Source organism: Staurois parvus, unplaced genomic scaffold, assembly GCF_062004578.1.
Source record: "Staurois parvus isolate SC_StPar_1 unplaced genomic scaffold, SC_StPar_1.0 ptg000151l, whole genome shotgun sequence".
In the NCBI taxonomy this organism is placed as follows: Eukaryota; Metazoa; Chordata; class Amphibia; order Anura; family Ranidae; genus Staurois; species Staurois parvus.
Window position 1 is genome coordinate 23263393 of NW_028317947.1, and position 16608 is coordinate 23280000.

The 16608-nt window shown below is 45.3% G+C and overlaps 2 protein-coding genes across 5 annotated transcripts in view; one reads left to right on the plus strand and one right to left on the minus strand.

Annotated features, from left to right (window-relative positions):
* The window catches only part of KANSL1 (KAT8 regulatory NSL complex subunit 1), a 156170-nt gene that overhangs the window by 59110 nt on the left and 80452 nt on the right, over window positions 1–16608 (plus strand). For all 3 annotated transcript variants that reach the window (XM_089674648.1, XM_089674647.1, XM_089674646.1), the window contains one exon: window positions 3046–4037. In XM_089674648.1, coding sequence (XP_089530774.1) covers window positions 3142–4037 — 896 coding nt within the window. In that variant the 5' untranslated portion in view covers window positions 3046–3141. The remainder of the gene's footprint in view (window positions 1–3045; window positions 4038–16608) is intronic.
* The window catches only part of LOC149464619 (microtubule-associated protein tau-like), a 201848-nt gene continuing 191585 nt past the window's right edge, over window positions 6346–16608 (minus strand). The window contains exons 15-16 of one of the 2 annotated variants that reach the window (XR_016312369.1): window positions 6905–7008; window positions 6346–6520 (exon numbers count right to left, since the gene is read on the minus strand). Coding sequence is in view for 1 of the 2 variants with exons in the window: in XM_089674657.1 (XP_089530783.1) it covers window positions 6513–6520 (8 nt within the window). In the remaining variant the exon portion in view is untranslated. The remainder of the gene's footprint in view (window positions 6521–6904; window positions 7009–16608) is intronic. The other variant, XM_089674657.1, reaches the window with a different exon arrangement.

Here is a 16608-nt window from a genome sequence, read left to right on the forward strand (position 1 = left end):
AGCTACAAATACTGTAGCTGACATTTATTTCAGGTACTTATATAGCGCCGTCAATTTACGCAGCGCTTTACATATATTGTACATTCACATCAGTCCCTAACCCTCAAGATGTGTACAATCTAAGGTCCCTAACTCACATTGATACATACACATACAATTTAGACCGGAGCCAGTTAACCTACCATGTCTTTGGAGTGTGGGAGGAAACCGGAGAACCTGGAGGAAACCCACGCAGGCACAGGGAGAACATGCAAACTCCAGGCAGGTGGTTCTGTGGTCGAGATTTGAACCATTGACCCTAGTACTGCCAGGCGGAAGTGCTAACCATTTAGCCACTTTGCTGCCCATTTTAATAAACACACTTTCCAGTGTAGTTCAGCACTGTCTTCACCCAGGTCAGTTCTTCCACATCTTTGAGTTCCTGGTGTCGCCATCTTGTCTGTGGGAAGCCAGCTGTGACTTCCTTCTGTTTCACAGGCAGCTCAAAACTGCGCATGCATGAGATACACTTTGCTTGCAGACTAGTCCTGCAGCCTCCTGGGACATGTGATACATCTCAGGAGGTTGTAGGCGGGAAGGGGGGAACTGAGCATCCGCAGTTTTCGCCTAGACGTGAAAGGCAGAAATAGGATTGGGTACCTGTCAGAAAAAGTAGTCCCTTCCAGAGAAAGCTAAGTTTCTAATGATGGCAGAGAAGGAGGGGGATGAGTGCGACGTTCACTTTTAAGTGAATTTTCTCTTTAAGAATAATCAATTCCTTTTTCTCCTATTTATTTTCAGCTGGCTTTTTAGGGGTTGCCCCATCCAAAAGCAATGATTGAGTTACAAATAGTCTTGTAATCAATATCAAGATTATTAGTTAGCACTTTAGGGTACACTGAATGTTTCATGGCAGTCTCTCATGGGACAAAAGTTTTCTACCAAATAGTCTGTCAGAGCCTTTCTCAACCTTTTTAACATAGAGGAACCCTTGAAATAATATTTGGGTCTTGAGGAACCACTGCTAATAAATTCTTTTCAATAATGATGAATAATAATAATAATTATGAATGACTTAATATTAATTACAATGGCCAGAAAATGACTAAAAATGGTAAAATATGTAGTATTCTTTCCCATTGATGGTCACTGAGGTCAGGTGCTTCCTCTCATTTAGTGATCTATGGAAAAGGGCCCACTCATATTGGTGGTCATATGGAAAAGGGACCCTTTACATTGGTGCTCAGTGGGAAGAATTCCACTTGCGTATAGCTGAGGTGGTCATTGGTGTCATTGGTTACTTATCTGTGAGACAGAAATTGCTCATTTCTCTAGGAACCTCCTGAAGGACCTCTGGGGTTCTACAAAATCCTAGTTAAGAGAGGCTGCTTTATCCTATACATACTAGGTCCAGTTTGATTAGTTGCTAGATAATCTACAAATGTTTTGATTGTAACTTCTCCCTATATGTTTGTGGATTTTCCCTCCCACAAACTCCTTACATAAAGTTTCTTGGTTGGTGTAGAATTTGGGACCTCGATGCTACAACACAAGATTGCTAACCACTTAGCCACTGTCAAGTCTTGAACTGAACCAGTTCTTCCTCCTCCTGACTTTATTGAACAAAGAGAATGAATTCACCAGTGATGATTAGTCATTAGTGAGGAAGGTACAGATATGGTTGGTAGAATATAGGCTTGGAAAGATCTCAAGTCCCAGGCTGCCAGTGCGCAACAGATGCTGAACTCATTGACTTGCCCAACTTTTTGGAGAGAGATTTTGATGGTGGTAAGGATATGGATATTCCAATTTGAAGTTTTCTTTAGATTCTTAGGTGTGTGTTTTTTCTTTTAATAATCATTATTATATACACTCACTGGCCACTTTATTGGGTACACCTTGGTAGTGCCAAGAAAATATACCATTACACCATCACCACCAGCCTGAACCTTTGACACAAGGCAAGATGAATCCATGCTTTCATTTATTTTATTATTTATTTCAGGTACTTGTATGGCGCCATCAATTTACGCAGCGCTTTACATATACATAGTACAGTCACATCAGTCCCTAATCCTCAAGGGGTGTACAATCTAAGGTTACAAACTCACATTCATACATACACATACTAGGGACAATTTAGAGAGGATTCAATTAACCTACCGGCATGTCTTTGGAGTGTGGAAGGAAACCAGAGTACTTGGAGGAAACCCCCCCCCCCCCCAGGCACAGGGAGAACATGCAAACTCCAGGCAGGTGGTGCTGTGGTTGGGATTCGAACCAATGACCCTAGTACTGCCAGGCGGAAGTGCTAGCCATTTAGTCACTGTGCTGCACGATCATGTTGTTTACGCCAAATTCTGACCCTGCCATCTGAATGTCTCAGCAACCAGTCTTCCCATTCTCCTGACATCTGACATAAAGGCATTTTTGTCCACACAACTGCTGCTCACTGGATATTTTCTCTTTTTCGGAGCATTCTGTGTAAACCCTAGAGATGGTTGTGAGTGAAAATCTCCATAGATCAGCAGTTTTTGAAATACTCAGACCAGCCCGTCTGGCATCAACAGCCATGCCACATTCAAATGGACTTAAATCCCCTTTCTTCCCCATTCTGATGCTCGGTTTGAACTTCAGCGAGTCGTCTTCACCACGTCTACATGCCTAAATGCTCCGAGTTGCTGCCATGTGATTGGCTGATTAGCAGTTAAACAGGTGTACCTTTATAAAGTAGCTGGTGAGTACAAGTATTCATTTACTGATATAAAACCAAATGGCTAAGGGCTGTTCCTAACCAAGACCATTTGCAATGCTTCTTACTGAGTGTTTTAGCACAGGCCATATTCACGAAAATGACAAAAATTATTTAATGCTTTGATGGAAGCAACTTCTATAGACATCTGTGTTTTACTCTTCAAGGTAAAGCCCAATTACAGTACAAACGGGTATATTTTTTTTAGGGCTCGGTCACACTTTATCAGTAATTCTGTTTGTTTGACTTCTCATGGGCAAAGTAATGTTTTTGCTTTTGGGTCCTTATAAACTCTTGTTTCTCTTTTTCTATAGGTGTATCTCCTTGGAGTTGCCCTGGGGAGGTGTGGCCAACTTCACCCTCCCCCATTGGGGAAGCACCCCCCTCCCCTGCCCTCTTCCCTGTGCTGAATGGCTGCGATGGCACCTGCTCTCACTGACCCTGCCCCTGACGCCCACAACCTGCACTTCAAGCTGGCGCCCCCATCGTCCTCCCTCCCCCTTGGTGAGACCAACGGCGGCTGTCTTCCTCCACCGGCTCCACCAGACCTGGTAACGAACTACGGCGGAACACCTGGAAAAGAGACCCTGAAACTGGGTGGGGTGTATACTCCACGGTCCATCTTGTCTCAGTCACTGTGTAGGGGGCGTTCCTCCATTCTGGAGTTCAACCTGGAGGAGCTGAGAGGCATCACCAATTCCAGTAGAGGGGGCCAAGGTGGACCTCTGAATGGACTGGCTAAAAGACCTGCAAAGCCAGCAGTGGACAAGCCCCCAAGTCTTGCTATTCCTGCGCTGGAGCCTTGGGTGAAAGCCCCACTGGTTCCTCCAGGATCTCCTGATGAGGAATATGAGCAAAGGGGCTCTCGCATGGAGAATGGCTCCGATGCTCGTCTTAAAGCCTTGTTACAGCGCCATGGGGAGATGGAAAAGAGGGCGCGGTCTATCCAAAAGCGGCTCCAGGTAGTCCAGGCAAAGCAGGTTGAGCGCCATCTCCACCAACAGTTAGGTGGTTTAGTTGGGGCTGCCTTTGGACGGAACACGGAAACTCCTCGTTCCCGATTGACTGTGGTAACAAGGAAAGCTGATGCTCAACGCCGAGGAGAAGCTGGAACTGTTGTCTCAGAAGCCATTTTAAAGGGAGCAGCAGCTGAACTTGAAAGGTTAAGCTGTTCTGGCAGCGCCACTTTGCGGGCCTGTGAGCGAGGCTTTGACTCAGATGCCACAGAAAGTAGCTCAGGCGGTGACTCGGATGTGGAGGAGGACGAACTTAGCCAGGTGGACACGCAGCAGAGCCATGTGCCGCTGTAAGTACACTTTAACTTATTCCTATTACGTAACAAATGAAAGCGCAGAAACTCTATGAATGTTTGTTTGCTTGAAATGACCCTTCCACACTAAAGTCATTTGCATATATATTCTAAATATTTGCTAAATGTATTCTCTAAACTAACGTTTACGTTGGGAATTCTTCTTGGGATAGTAAAGTGTATCCAAACCCAAGAACAAAAATTGTAATATACTGCAGTTTTCCAGTCCTTAAACGTGGTGGCTGGATTAGTACACCAGCGGTAAAATGTTTTTTGTTGTTTTTGTAGACTTTTGTGTTACCTGGCTCCTGGCATTTACCCCTTACTCGGAGTTGCCATGTGTAACCAGATACTTGCAAGCAATGCAGATAGTTTGAGCATTGGAGTGATTGGAAGGCCTATGACCCTTGTGGGAGAAACGTTGAAAGCAATACGAGTGTGTAGACCAATGAGATGCATTAAATAATACCTGTACTCCAGGGACAGTTGCTGACCTTCCCTAATACAAATGCTAATTGTCTAGTTTTCCTGCTGAACTAATGGCGTCACTATTTCTTGCACCCCAAAAGGCATCTACACAAGCCCAAAGCCCATCAACTCCGGCCCTTAACATGATCCTGTACTTTGCTCACGCAGAGCAGATATATAACAGGTTCACGTTAATGGCAGCCCCACCTGCTGTTTCACCTGCCTTCATTTTTATCCTCTGCTGCTCTGTTTGCCCATGGAAGTAAAGTGAGAAACTTGGTACTTTTAGGTATGGGAGCGCACGGGACACTCTCCCCTTCCTTCCACATGACATTGCTGGTGCTTGGTTATTGCCCGCTTATGCACCCAGCACAGTCACATGGAGGCAGAAAGCCTTCAGTCCTGTGTAACCAGCTTGGGGCTTCCCCACAAAGACTTTTCTACCTTGATCCACAGATGGATGGAAGAAGATAGAAGCAGCTGTGTGTCCTCCATGGGCAAGGCACAGGTTCAGCTAAAGCCAACAATGTACTGAAGGCTCCATATTTACAAAGGATGATGGGATTCCTTGGTCACTATGGCATTTATAGCTAAGCTTATATGTCAAGTGCCAGCATTCACAACCTTTTTTTTTTTTTTTTTTTTTTTTTTTTTTTCCTTGGGGTTTTAGGGACAGGAGAGTGGTGAGGATGTACTCTTGCCTTTGAACTCCTACACCAAATTTCATATTTAAGCATATACAAATTGTAGTCCCTGATTGTGCATGTTGTCCATTGAACCAGAAAACCTCCAGCATGGAGCTTCCCCACCTGGAAAAAGAGTTAGGAAGGTCAGTAAATACGAAATGCTCTCTTTGTTGGGGAAGCATTGAAAGATTAAATATAACTTTTTTTTTACTTTTACACATTTTCATTCAAATTATAGTCCACTTTGTACAGTTCTCATCCTTCTATGTAAAGTGACACAGGCTTCTGGACTATACTGCAAGTGGTCATCCAGGAGTGCCTGCAAAGAGGTGTCATGGAAAACTCTATCCTGGTACTGCTTGCTACTCTGTGTGCTCCTGATCCTCCAAGTTGTCTGCTCATGAGTTTTGTTCCCTCATCCTGTCTCATACTCCATGTGCTCTGTGTCTCTCCAGATAATTAGTAGTCCTTTATGAAAAGCATACACAGCTCTCAATTACTCAATAATAGGGTGGGGTCATCTCAATTGCAGCCTATTGATTGCCACAAACTCGACAGGGCTACAACTGTCAAACCGATAACCATGTATTGAGCTGTACATTCCTGTGATTTAGAAGTGGTTGGGCAACTATAAAGTATCCCTTCGAGAAAGTTGGGAGTAAAAATACAAACAGTCTCCTGGCTGCCATAGCGGCTGGGAGTTGGTTTATATGCCGTGTAGTAGTTACGTCGGTGGCAGTGAAAGGGTTTAGATCGTTCAACCTCTTCCAGAATATGCCATTTGGAATGCAGTTTTTTTTTTTTTTCAAGAGAGTTGTGTTGTATAGGTTTTGAATCTGTGGCTCCTTGTCTGCCACATTCAGTCACTGATAAAGAGAGAATTGTTTTCTGTAAATGGAAGCTGCTTCCTCATATCCTTTGACTTTTAGATCTTGTAGGTTTATGATTGAGACTGCCCTATGCCTGCCTAGTTGTCTTCCAGGCAAGATGGAAAGGTGAACTGTAATGCTGTGTTGGTGGGGGGTGCCTGGCTGTTGAGAATTTCTCTCTGGTGTTGGCCCTCTCTAAATAGAAGGCCTGTGAACCACCTCAGTAATTTTACAAGTTTATGTAGATAAATCCCTGACATGTCCTAAAATAGAGCAGTATAATTTTCAGAAAAGATTTTATTAAAGTGCTAATAAACCCAAAAGCAATCAGTATATTGCAGCTTGCCAATTCTTAGATGTGATGGCTGCATTCGTTTTTTCTTTTTTAAGCTTTCTCTCTTCTATTTTCACCTGGTGATCTGGCCAGGTAGTCTTGTTGTTGTTTGTCTTTACTGTTCTTTTGGAAAAAAAAAAGTATAGAGTTGAAACAAATCATGTAACACTGACAGGAGTGCATATAATGATCATCTTTTATTTATGTAAAACCTTTATCCCAAAAGGAAAAAAAGTTGACCTGATTATAAAGTGGAGTTTAGCTTCAATTTGTTAGCAGGGGCGAACTGACAGCTCATGGGGCCCCCGGGCAATAGGGGATCATGGGGCCCCTGTGTCCTTGCCCCAACTCAAAAAAACCTATGAAAAAGGTACCAGGGGCATCTCATGGGGCCCCCTACTGACCCTGGGCCCTCAGGCAGTGCCCAAGTTTCCAAATGGTCAGTCCGCCTCTGTTAGTGTATTTATATCTGCTAGTCCATCTAACATTCCCTTCCACCAGACTGACCATGCAGCTGTCCAAAGGTGCGCCCCGTGCTTGCTCCTTCATCCAAAGCGAAGGCCCTTTAATACAGGAGGTGTGTTGCTGGCCAGATTATCAAACAAAAGAGCCTGAAAAGAGAAAACAAATGCAGCCATCACATCGAAGGATTAGTAAGCTATGATATATATTACATTGTTCTCTCCCGCAGTGAATAGACAGCAGGATTGTAATGTTGTAGCAGGTCACAAAGTGAGAGGCTACAACAGTGGCTGATCTGTGTCAGGCATTTGTGGACATAGCTAAGAACTGCACAGGTACTGGATTTTACATGATTGTGGTTGTCCCTGAGCTGACATCTTTGTCCAGGAAGGAGTTGGTGACCCTGGATGATGGCTGAACAATGGGTTCCTACAGAGAGAAGCTAAGGGAGGCATTGGTGGTATTGTTATCTTGGAGAGGTAATAAATGCCTGTAAGTGTTACTCATGCACATTACTTGACATGCATACAATTAAACAGCCAGGCAGGGTGTTTAACAGCAGCACAGAAGTGCAAATGTATTTCATGGAAAGTAGAGTGGGGGCTGAGCTGGCGATGTGTTCTAATGTATAGATCTGAAGAGGTTGGATTAAAACCATTAGATACAGGCTTTAGGATGACCAGCTTTAATGCCGTGTGTAACATGCTTTCATCATTTGGGTAGCAATGGCCGCTCTTTGTTGGACCGTCTTCTGCAGAGCTGTTTTTAGGTCAGACATGCCCTCGGAAAAGTTGACTACTGATGCTTCTTTGAGTCAGTCCGGCCTCTTTAGTGAAACTGTGAAAACAGAAAATATTCCACCCTTGTTCTACCTAATACTCCTTTCTAAACAAGGGTGCAAGGTGTGCGACTCTGGCGGCAGAATACGTGTCTCAAAGCTGGGGTTTACAGTTCTACCTATTTTAGGTCACCTTTAAAGCAGAACAGTACATTTTATATCCAAGGTAGACCAACCCTGTGGGGATTGGGTATGTGTATAGGGGGTGATGTCCCTGTGGGGATTGGGTATGTGTATGGGGGGTGATGTCCCTGTGGGGATTGGGTATGTGTATGGGGGGTGATGTCCCTGTGGGGATTGGGTATGTGTATGGGGGGTGATGTCCCTGTGGGGATTGGGTATGTGTATAGGGGGTGATGTCCCTGTGGGGATTGGGTATGTGTATAGGGGGTGATGTCCCTGTGGGGATTGGGTATGTGTATGGGGGGTGATGTCCCTGTGGGGATTGGGTATGTGTATAGGGGGTGATGTCCCTGTGGGGATTGGGTATGTGTATAGGGGGTGATGTCCCTGTGGGGATTGGGTATGTGTATAGGGGGTGATGTCCCTGTGGGGATTGGGTATGTGTATAGGGGGTGATGTCCCTGTGGGGATTGGGTATGTGTATGGGGGGTTATATGCCTGTGGGGATTGGGTGTGTGTATAGGGGGTTATGTCCCTGTGGGGATTGGGTATGTGTATGGGGGGTTATATGCCTGTGGGGATTGGGTGTGTGTATAGGGGGTTATGTCCCTGTGGGGATTGGGTATGTGTATGGGGGGTGATGTCCCTGTGGGGATTGGGTATGTGTATGGGGGGTGATGTCCCTGTGGGGATTGGGTATGTGTATGGGGGGTGATGTCCCTGTGGGGATTGGGTATGTGTATGGGGGGTGATGTCCCTGTGGGGATTGGGTATGTGTATGGGGGGTGATGTCCCTGTGGGGATTGGGTATGTGTATGGGGGGTGATGTCCCTGTGGGGATTGGGTATGTGTATGGGGGGTGATGTCCCTGTGGGGATTGGGTATGTGTATGGGGGGTGATGTCCCTGTGGGGATTGGGTATGTGTATGGGGGGTGATGTCCCTGTGGGGATTGGGTATGTGTGTAAAGGGGGGTGATGTCCCTGTGGGGATTGGGTATGTGTGTAAAGGGGGGTGATGTCCCTGTGGGGATTGGGTATGTGTATGGGGGGTGATGTCCCTGTGGGGATTGGGTATGTGTATGGGGGGTGATGTCCCTGTGGGGATTGGGTATGTGTATGGGGGGTGATGTCCCTGTGGGGATTGGGTATGTGTATGGGGGGTGATGTCCCTGTGGGGATTGGGTATGTGTGTAAAGGGGGGTGATGTCCCTGTGGGGATTGGGTATGTGTGTAAAGGGGGGTGATGTCCCTGTGGGGATTGGGTATGTGTGTATGGGGGGTTATGTCCCTGTGGGGATTGGGCATGTGTGTATGGGGGGTTATGTCCCTGTGGGGATTGGGTATGTGTGTATGGGGGGTTATGTCCCTGTGGGGATTGGGTATGTGTGTATGGGGGGTTATGTCCCTGTGGGGATTGGGTATGTGTGTATGGGGGGTTATGTCCCTGTGGGGATTGGGTATGTGTGTATGGGGGGTTATGTCCCTGTGGGGATTGGGTATGTGTGTATGGGGGGTTATGTCCCTGTGGGGATTGGGTATGCGTGTATGGGGGGTTATGTCCCTGTGGGGATTGGGTATGCGTGTATGGGGGGTTATGTCCCTGTGGGGATTGGGTATGCGTGTATGGGGGGTTATGTCCCTGTGGGGATTGGGTATGCGTAGTATGGGGGGTTAAGTCCCTGTGGGGATTGGGTATGCGTAGTATGGGGGGTTATGTCCCTGTGGGGATTGGGTATGCGTAGTATGGGGGGTTATGTCCCTGTGGGGATTGGGTATGCGTAGTATGGGGGGTTATGTCCCTGTGGGGATTGGGTATGCGTAGTATGGGGGGTTATGTCCCTGTGGGGATTGGGTATGCGTAGTATGGGGGGTTATGTCCCTGTGGGGATTGGGTATGCGTAGTATGGGGGGTTATGTCCCTGTGGGGATTGGGTATGCGTAGTATGGGGGGTTATGTCCCTGTGGGGATTGGGTATGCGTAGTATGGGGGGTTATGTCCCTGTGGGGATTGGGTATGCGTAGTATGGGGGGTTATGTCCCTGTGGGGATTGGGTATGCGTAGTATGGGGGGTTATGTCCCTGTGGGGATTGGGTATGCGTAGTATGGGGGGTTATGTCCCTGTGGGGATTGGGTATGCGTAGTATGGGGGGTTATGTCCCTGTGGGGATTGGGTATGCGTAGTATGGGGGGTTATGTCCCTGTGGGGATTGGGTATGCGTAGTATGGGGGGGGTGATGTCCCTGTGGGGATTGGGTATGCGTAGTATGGGGGGGGTGATGTCCCTGTGGGGATTGGGTATGCGTAGTATGGGGGGGGTGATGTCCCTGTTTGGACTACACATACCCAATCCCCGCAGGGACATAACCCAAGTCAGTCAAGTTGGGTACAACCAACATGTCAGATTTCTAGCATGCAGTTATTGCCAGCAACTATAGTCACTAGTGATAATCGCTGTGTTTTCCCGGCAGGGACCATGCTACGTGCCCCCCACCGGGAGAACACAATAGCTCTGTGGGAGGGATTCCCCCATCAACGCTGACTGTATGAGGGGAGGAACTGAGTGATTTTATTCACCAGCCTGAGACTTAGAAACTGTTCATTGCTCAAGAAACCCTTGGCAACCTCTGGAGGAACCCCAGGATTCCACGGGATCCTGGTTGAGAAACCCTACATTCTTGTGGTTCTTACTAGCAAGTTGAGCATCCATAGAACACATACAAGGTCATGACATACATAGAGGTATGGTGGTTATTGCCTGTCATTAGCAATAGTTCCTCTACTTCCCTGAGCCCAGTAAGCACACCTATCATGAGCAAATAAAGAACGGTTTTGTTGCTGAGCAGTCTAGTTGACTGGCTGTTCAATGAAACCCCTTCCTTCAATACTTGTGGGTTGCTGGAGAAATACTGGCTGAGTATCTCATCTGCTAAAGGATGCCTTTTTATCACATTGTGCGGCCTGCACCCCCCACCTAGGATGTGCCGCTTCGTTTAGGGTACCATCAGCTGCTTCTTACTCATGGTAATGTGGAGATGTGACTCACGCTGAAAACACTAGAGGACCCTTTTTAAATAATGCATATTTTTTTTTTTTTACTTTTTGCCACTAAAGCTTTTAAGGTCTTTTTCACCTCTTTGCACTTGACAACTGCAGTTCTGCTTGCTTTTCAAATGCTTTGTTTAATGGGAATTTTGGTTTCTTTGTCTTTTTTTTTCTTTCTGTCTTTTTTTTCTTTGTCTTTCTTTTTTTTTTTCTCTGTCTTTTTTCTTTCTGTCTTTTTTCTTTCTGTCTTTTTTCTTTCTGTCTTTTTTCTTTCTGTCTTTTTTCTTTCTGTCTTTTTTCTTTCTGTCTTTTTTCTTTCTGTCTTTTTTCTTTCTGTCTTTTTTCTTTCTGTCTTTTTTCTTTCTGTCTTTTTTTTTTTTCTTTCTGTCTTCTTTTTTTTTTATCTTTATCTTTGTCTTTTTTGTCTTTCTGTCTCCAGCATGCAGATGAAAATTCTAAATGTACTCCGAATCCTTTCCTGCATACTGTGCTACATGAGCAACGCAGTGTCTAAGCATCTTTAAACTGTCCATAGATGGATCCAAATTTTGATCCATTTATGCCTATTTATGAGAAATTGATCTAATGATCGACTTCTCATGAACAGGCTTGTTGGAAAATTTGGCTGCATGTGCTGATTGAGGCAAATCAGCTGCAGCATTGATCAATGTATTCTGACCGTGGGGGAGTCCTCGCTGTCAGAATATGGTGAAACCGTAGGGAAGATTCAAGCATTCCCCTCAAATGTGTGAATGGGGGAATCTGTTCATTCTGAAAGAAAAGACTGAGCCATGCTTGGCCAGCTTTAGCTCTTCTGCCTTGAAGGTCCCTGGTTCAAATCCCAACCGGGAATCTACTTGCATGGAGATTGCATACTCTCCCATTATGGGCAGCACAGTGGCTAAATGGTTAGCACGTCCCCCTGGCAGTACTCAGGTCGTTAGTTCGAATCCCAGCCACGGCACCACCTGCCTGGAGTTTGCATGTTCTCCCTGTGCCTGCGTGGGTTTCCTCCAGCTACTCTGGTTTCCTCCCACACTCCAAAGACATGCTGGTATGTTAATTGGATCCTGTCTAAATTGGCCCTTGTATATGAATGTGAGTTAGGGACCTTAGATTGTACGCACCTTGAGGGTTAGGGACTGATGTGAATGTACAATATATATGTAAAGTGCTGAGTAAATTGACGGCAGGTACTATACAAGTACCTGAAATAAATTAAATATATCTAAAATTTGCATGGGTTTACTCAGGTTTGCAATGATCTATGGGTAAGATAACTGGCTCCTGTAAATTGGCCCTAGTATGTGTATGCATGCATGTGAGATGGAGGCCTTAGATTGTCGGCTCCTTGAAGGCAGGGATGTGAATGTAGAGCACTGTGTAAATTGGTACTAGATAAATACCTGTGATCATTATTTCTGGTCAGCCGCTTAGCTATTTGGTGAGCAAGACAGCCAGGGAATTTGCAGTTTCAGAAAAAGGTGAACAGAGGCAACCTCTGTACCTCCTCTAAGCTGCGCTTTCTTGTGGAGATCTTGTAAATCTGCAGAAATGTCTGATGAATGCAACGTGCAGAAGGGGGTACATCTCCTCGCTGCACTTGCCTGCCTCCCAGACACAGTGGGCATGAATGCATTACTTCCATGGTAACCTACATCTCTATGCCAGCCAGTAATATCATTGGATTCCTTGGCATTCCTTGAATTCCTGGAGGGGAGGGGAGTTAACTCTGTCATGGCCACTTTAAATGCATTCATCTACCTGGCCCAGGTTTGTTTTTCGGGATACAAAGCTGTCTGGGATATCAACCGGCTCAGTGCTGTTCTATTTGGTGATGATAGTGGTGTAGGACTCTTACCCCTGTTGGGGCAGGGAATTGGGCAAGTGTTCTGAATACAGCCGCAAAAAAGTGCGTACAGCATAACTATGGGAAATTCATATGTTCTTGTCAAGCCGAGAAAAGCCATTTACCACTTTATTTATTTATTTATCGAGTTTATATAGCGCCAAAGGGTTTGCTCAGCGCTGTACAATAGAGGGGGACAATACATGAAACATCAAACAGTACACAAGGGGTAAGAGGGCCCTACTCTTTCGAGCTTACAATCTAGGAACTTTGACGGATTCAGCCTAGTTTGTGCTACATGGTAGATGCATGCATCCGTACGTAAAAGCCACAAATTATTTTAGGTCCCTTGTGTGTGATAATCATCTGGACAAACCGGTTGTAAGTTGGTGGATATTGGAGCTCTTCAAAACTAAACCTCACGGAAAGAATAATTGTAGATGGATATAAAACATAATTTAATCTGGTTATTTATTAATCATAAATTAGTAGATGAACCTGTGTAGATTTATTTAACCACTTCCTGTCCGGACACTTTCACCCCCTTCCTGTCCAGGGTAATTTTCAGCGCTATCACACTTTGAATGACAATTGCGCAGTCATGCAACACTGTACCCATTTTGAATTTTTTACCATTTTTTTGAGACAGATAAAACTTTATTTTGGTGGTATTTATTGACCGCTGGGATTTTAATTTTTTTTGCTATGTAAATGAAAGTCCAAAAATTTGAAAAGTTTTTCTTATACAATTTTGCAAATATTTCATCGTAAATCCTGGCCAAAATGTATTCAGTTATCGTTTTTAGTAAAAAAACAAAAAAAAACAAAAACAAATTAGTTTATATTAGTTTACTAATTTTTTAAACATTTTTTTTTTTTTTACATTTTTATTTTATTTTTTTTAAACATACTGTCACCCTAGCAGTACAGTCTCACCATGGTGACACTGTACTACTTGTGGGGGGTGATGATTTTTTTTTTTTTTCCTACACTGATTGCTTTTACACCCATATAGGATGTAAAAGCAATCATTTCTCTTTCTCTGTCTGCATTCTTGCAGCCATTGAGAAGTACTGAGTGAGCTGTGATTGGTCACAGCTTGTCACATGGTACAAGGCTGTTATGAATAGCCTTGTACCATGTGACCCCTATGATCATTCACAGATTTCACACGTAGTAAGCAATGATGTCAGAAGTGACATCTTGCTTACTACTTTGCATGTGATCACTGATTGGCCAATCAGCGATCACATGATCGGGACCTCGTACAGAGGTCCCGTCCGACGATCGGTGTTTCACTGTGTCCAGAGGACACAGCGGGCACCGGATCGCGGTGCTGCGCATTCCCAGGGAGCGTGCACAAGCAGGGTGCAGGTAGGCCGTTTATAAACGGCCACCTGACCCTGCAGTGCCACCGTCTGGTCGTTTATATACAACGGCCGGATGGGAGGTGGTTAAAGAAATCCCATTCACATTCAGACTGGGAGGAGGGGCAGCCAATAAGAGAATATAACAAATGGAGCTTGCAGATTGGAAAGTAGAGCCCAAGGATGACCTCATCAGTTTGCTGCTGCTCCTTCACCTCCCCTTGCCCCCACCGTTCACCAGTGTGTTTCTCTTAGACAGTCCTCGAATTTGACCTTCCATCTAAAGCCAGCCATACATGGATCGAAATTCAGCTGCTTCAGCAAGGACAATTTCAATCCGTGTATGGACAGGAAGGTTGTACAGAAGTCAATCTGATTGACTTCTACTCTATCAGCACTTCTGGCTTCAGCCAGCAGCACCCATCAGTGTACTCTAATGGCAGGGAAGTCTCCCTATGGTCAGAATACAATTGCTCAGCCGGTAGGATTCCCTCCATCTACATCGTGTGTGAATGGGGGGAATCAGGGCAGTTTTTTTTCTTTTTTTTTTTTTTGTTCAACCCACGTGTTGATTTGAGGGGAAAAAAAAAAAAATAAAAAGACTCCTATGAGCTACCTAGCCCATGTGTTCCTACCCCAGCAGTGAACTTTCCAAGTACTATTGTCTATTGGATAGCTTTACCAAGGTATGATCACATTGGAGATCTGTCCCATATCTGTGATTTTTTGCTATGATATGTGCCCATATTGCAGTAGAACGTAACTTACAGCAGTGTGTCACTCATCCATCCCGTCTTTTTGCTGCCCCTCTTGTGACATCCTAACACTACTGGGAGTCTTCAGGACCCTGCTGATGGATAGCCAGGAGGAAATGTGTGAGTCTCCAAGCAGAGACGTGGGCATCCAAGGAGAGACTGTCCACTCTTCAGTCCTGAATATAGTAGACTTTGGACCTGGCTAGTCACATGATCATGGATCCAGGTAAGTATTTGGGACCTTTAGTGTATGTTTTATAATTTAATAGCTAGAGGGGGGTGTGGTAAGGGATGTGAACTTTTGGTGGAGCACCCCTGGCTAGAGGTGAGCAATTACCCCTTCACACTGGATCGTCCCGGCGTGAAGAGGAGTTCCTGCGTCGGGAGGTGGACGGGGCTTAGTATCATGTGACGTCCCGGCCGGTCACATGATCGGGAAAGGTCCCGATCGAAAGAGCGGACCGGGACCTTTCCACGCATGGCGCGCTCTAAGCACATATGTTACGTGAACGCAAATGTGCGGCCGCTCGGTGTCTAGGCTCAGACGCCGGGAGGCCGCACATTTGCGTGCGGCTGGCATGAAGGGGTTAAATAAAAATGCCAGTGCTGTTAAAGTAGGTCTCTAGGCCATTCTTAAAAGGTCCGTGTGTATGAAGCCCCCCTTAACAGAACCGTTCTAGTTTAAAAAAAGAAAATCTTAACACTTTTTTTTTTTTTTTTTTTTCGTTTGGTCACGTTAATTTCAGCTTTAAAAAGCTTGGCAATGGCTATATTGGTTGCAGTCATTTGCAGAGTGTGCATATCTTGGTATCATAAATGAACTACCTACATTGACTCTCATGTTTAAAAACTTGCCTGTAAGCGCACTAAAGTGGCTTAACTCCGTATCTATGAGACTGAATTTTGAATAGGCATGTGAATGGTTTGATCTGCTTAAGGATTTGTAATTCTGTCCAGTCACTTCTGTGATTTCTACACCTCAGCCATGAGGGTAACACTACTTTTTTTTGGAGTTAAGAACCGCAGTGGTATCCTTAACATTATGATTGGACAGTCGAGGAGCAGAAACAAACTGAGTCGTCATGCTGCTCCTTCTTCCTGTCTGCACATGGTACCCATACTGAGCATGATTGGCTCCTAGTGCTGCCCCTCCTTGAGCTAAAGGACCAGTGCTGCAGTGCAGGGGATGACAGGATACTAATATGAAGGCAGATTTCAGATGCTGATTGTATGTAAGAAGAGCTTTATTCACCGAGAGCCACGATGCCAGTGCAGAATTTAGAACTGAAGTTTAATCTGCCTTAAAGTTCTATTAAGGGCACTCTTTTTTTAAAATAACAAACATGTTGCACTCACCTGCTCTGCGTAATGTTTTTGCAAAGAGTAGCCCGATCCTCCTATTCTCTGGTCCCCCACCAGCACTCCTGTCCCCTCCTTCCTGTCGAGTGCCCCCAGAGCAAGCAGCTTGCTATGGGGGCACCCAAGCAGCCTCGTTCCTGATCCACTGCTCTGCGTGCCCAATCACACACAGCCCTGCCCCCTCTCTCTCCTCATTGGCCAATGCCTCCAGCTGATGTTTGAGTATGGAGAATCCTTGGAGAGCCGAGGCTCTTGTGCACATCCTGGATTGGGCTCAGGTGAGTATTGGAAGGGCTTCTATACACAGAAGGTTTTTACCTTCATGCACAGAATGCATGAAGGTAAAGAACCTTGAGCCTTTACAACCGCTTTAACTTTTCATCCCCCCAATTCAGTTTTGGAAATGAAGAGTGT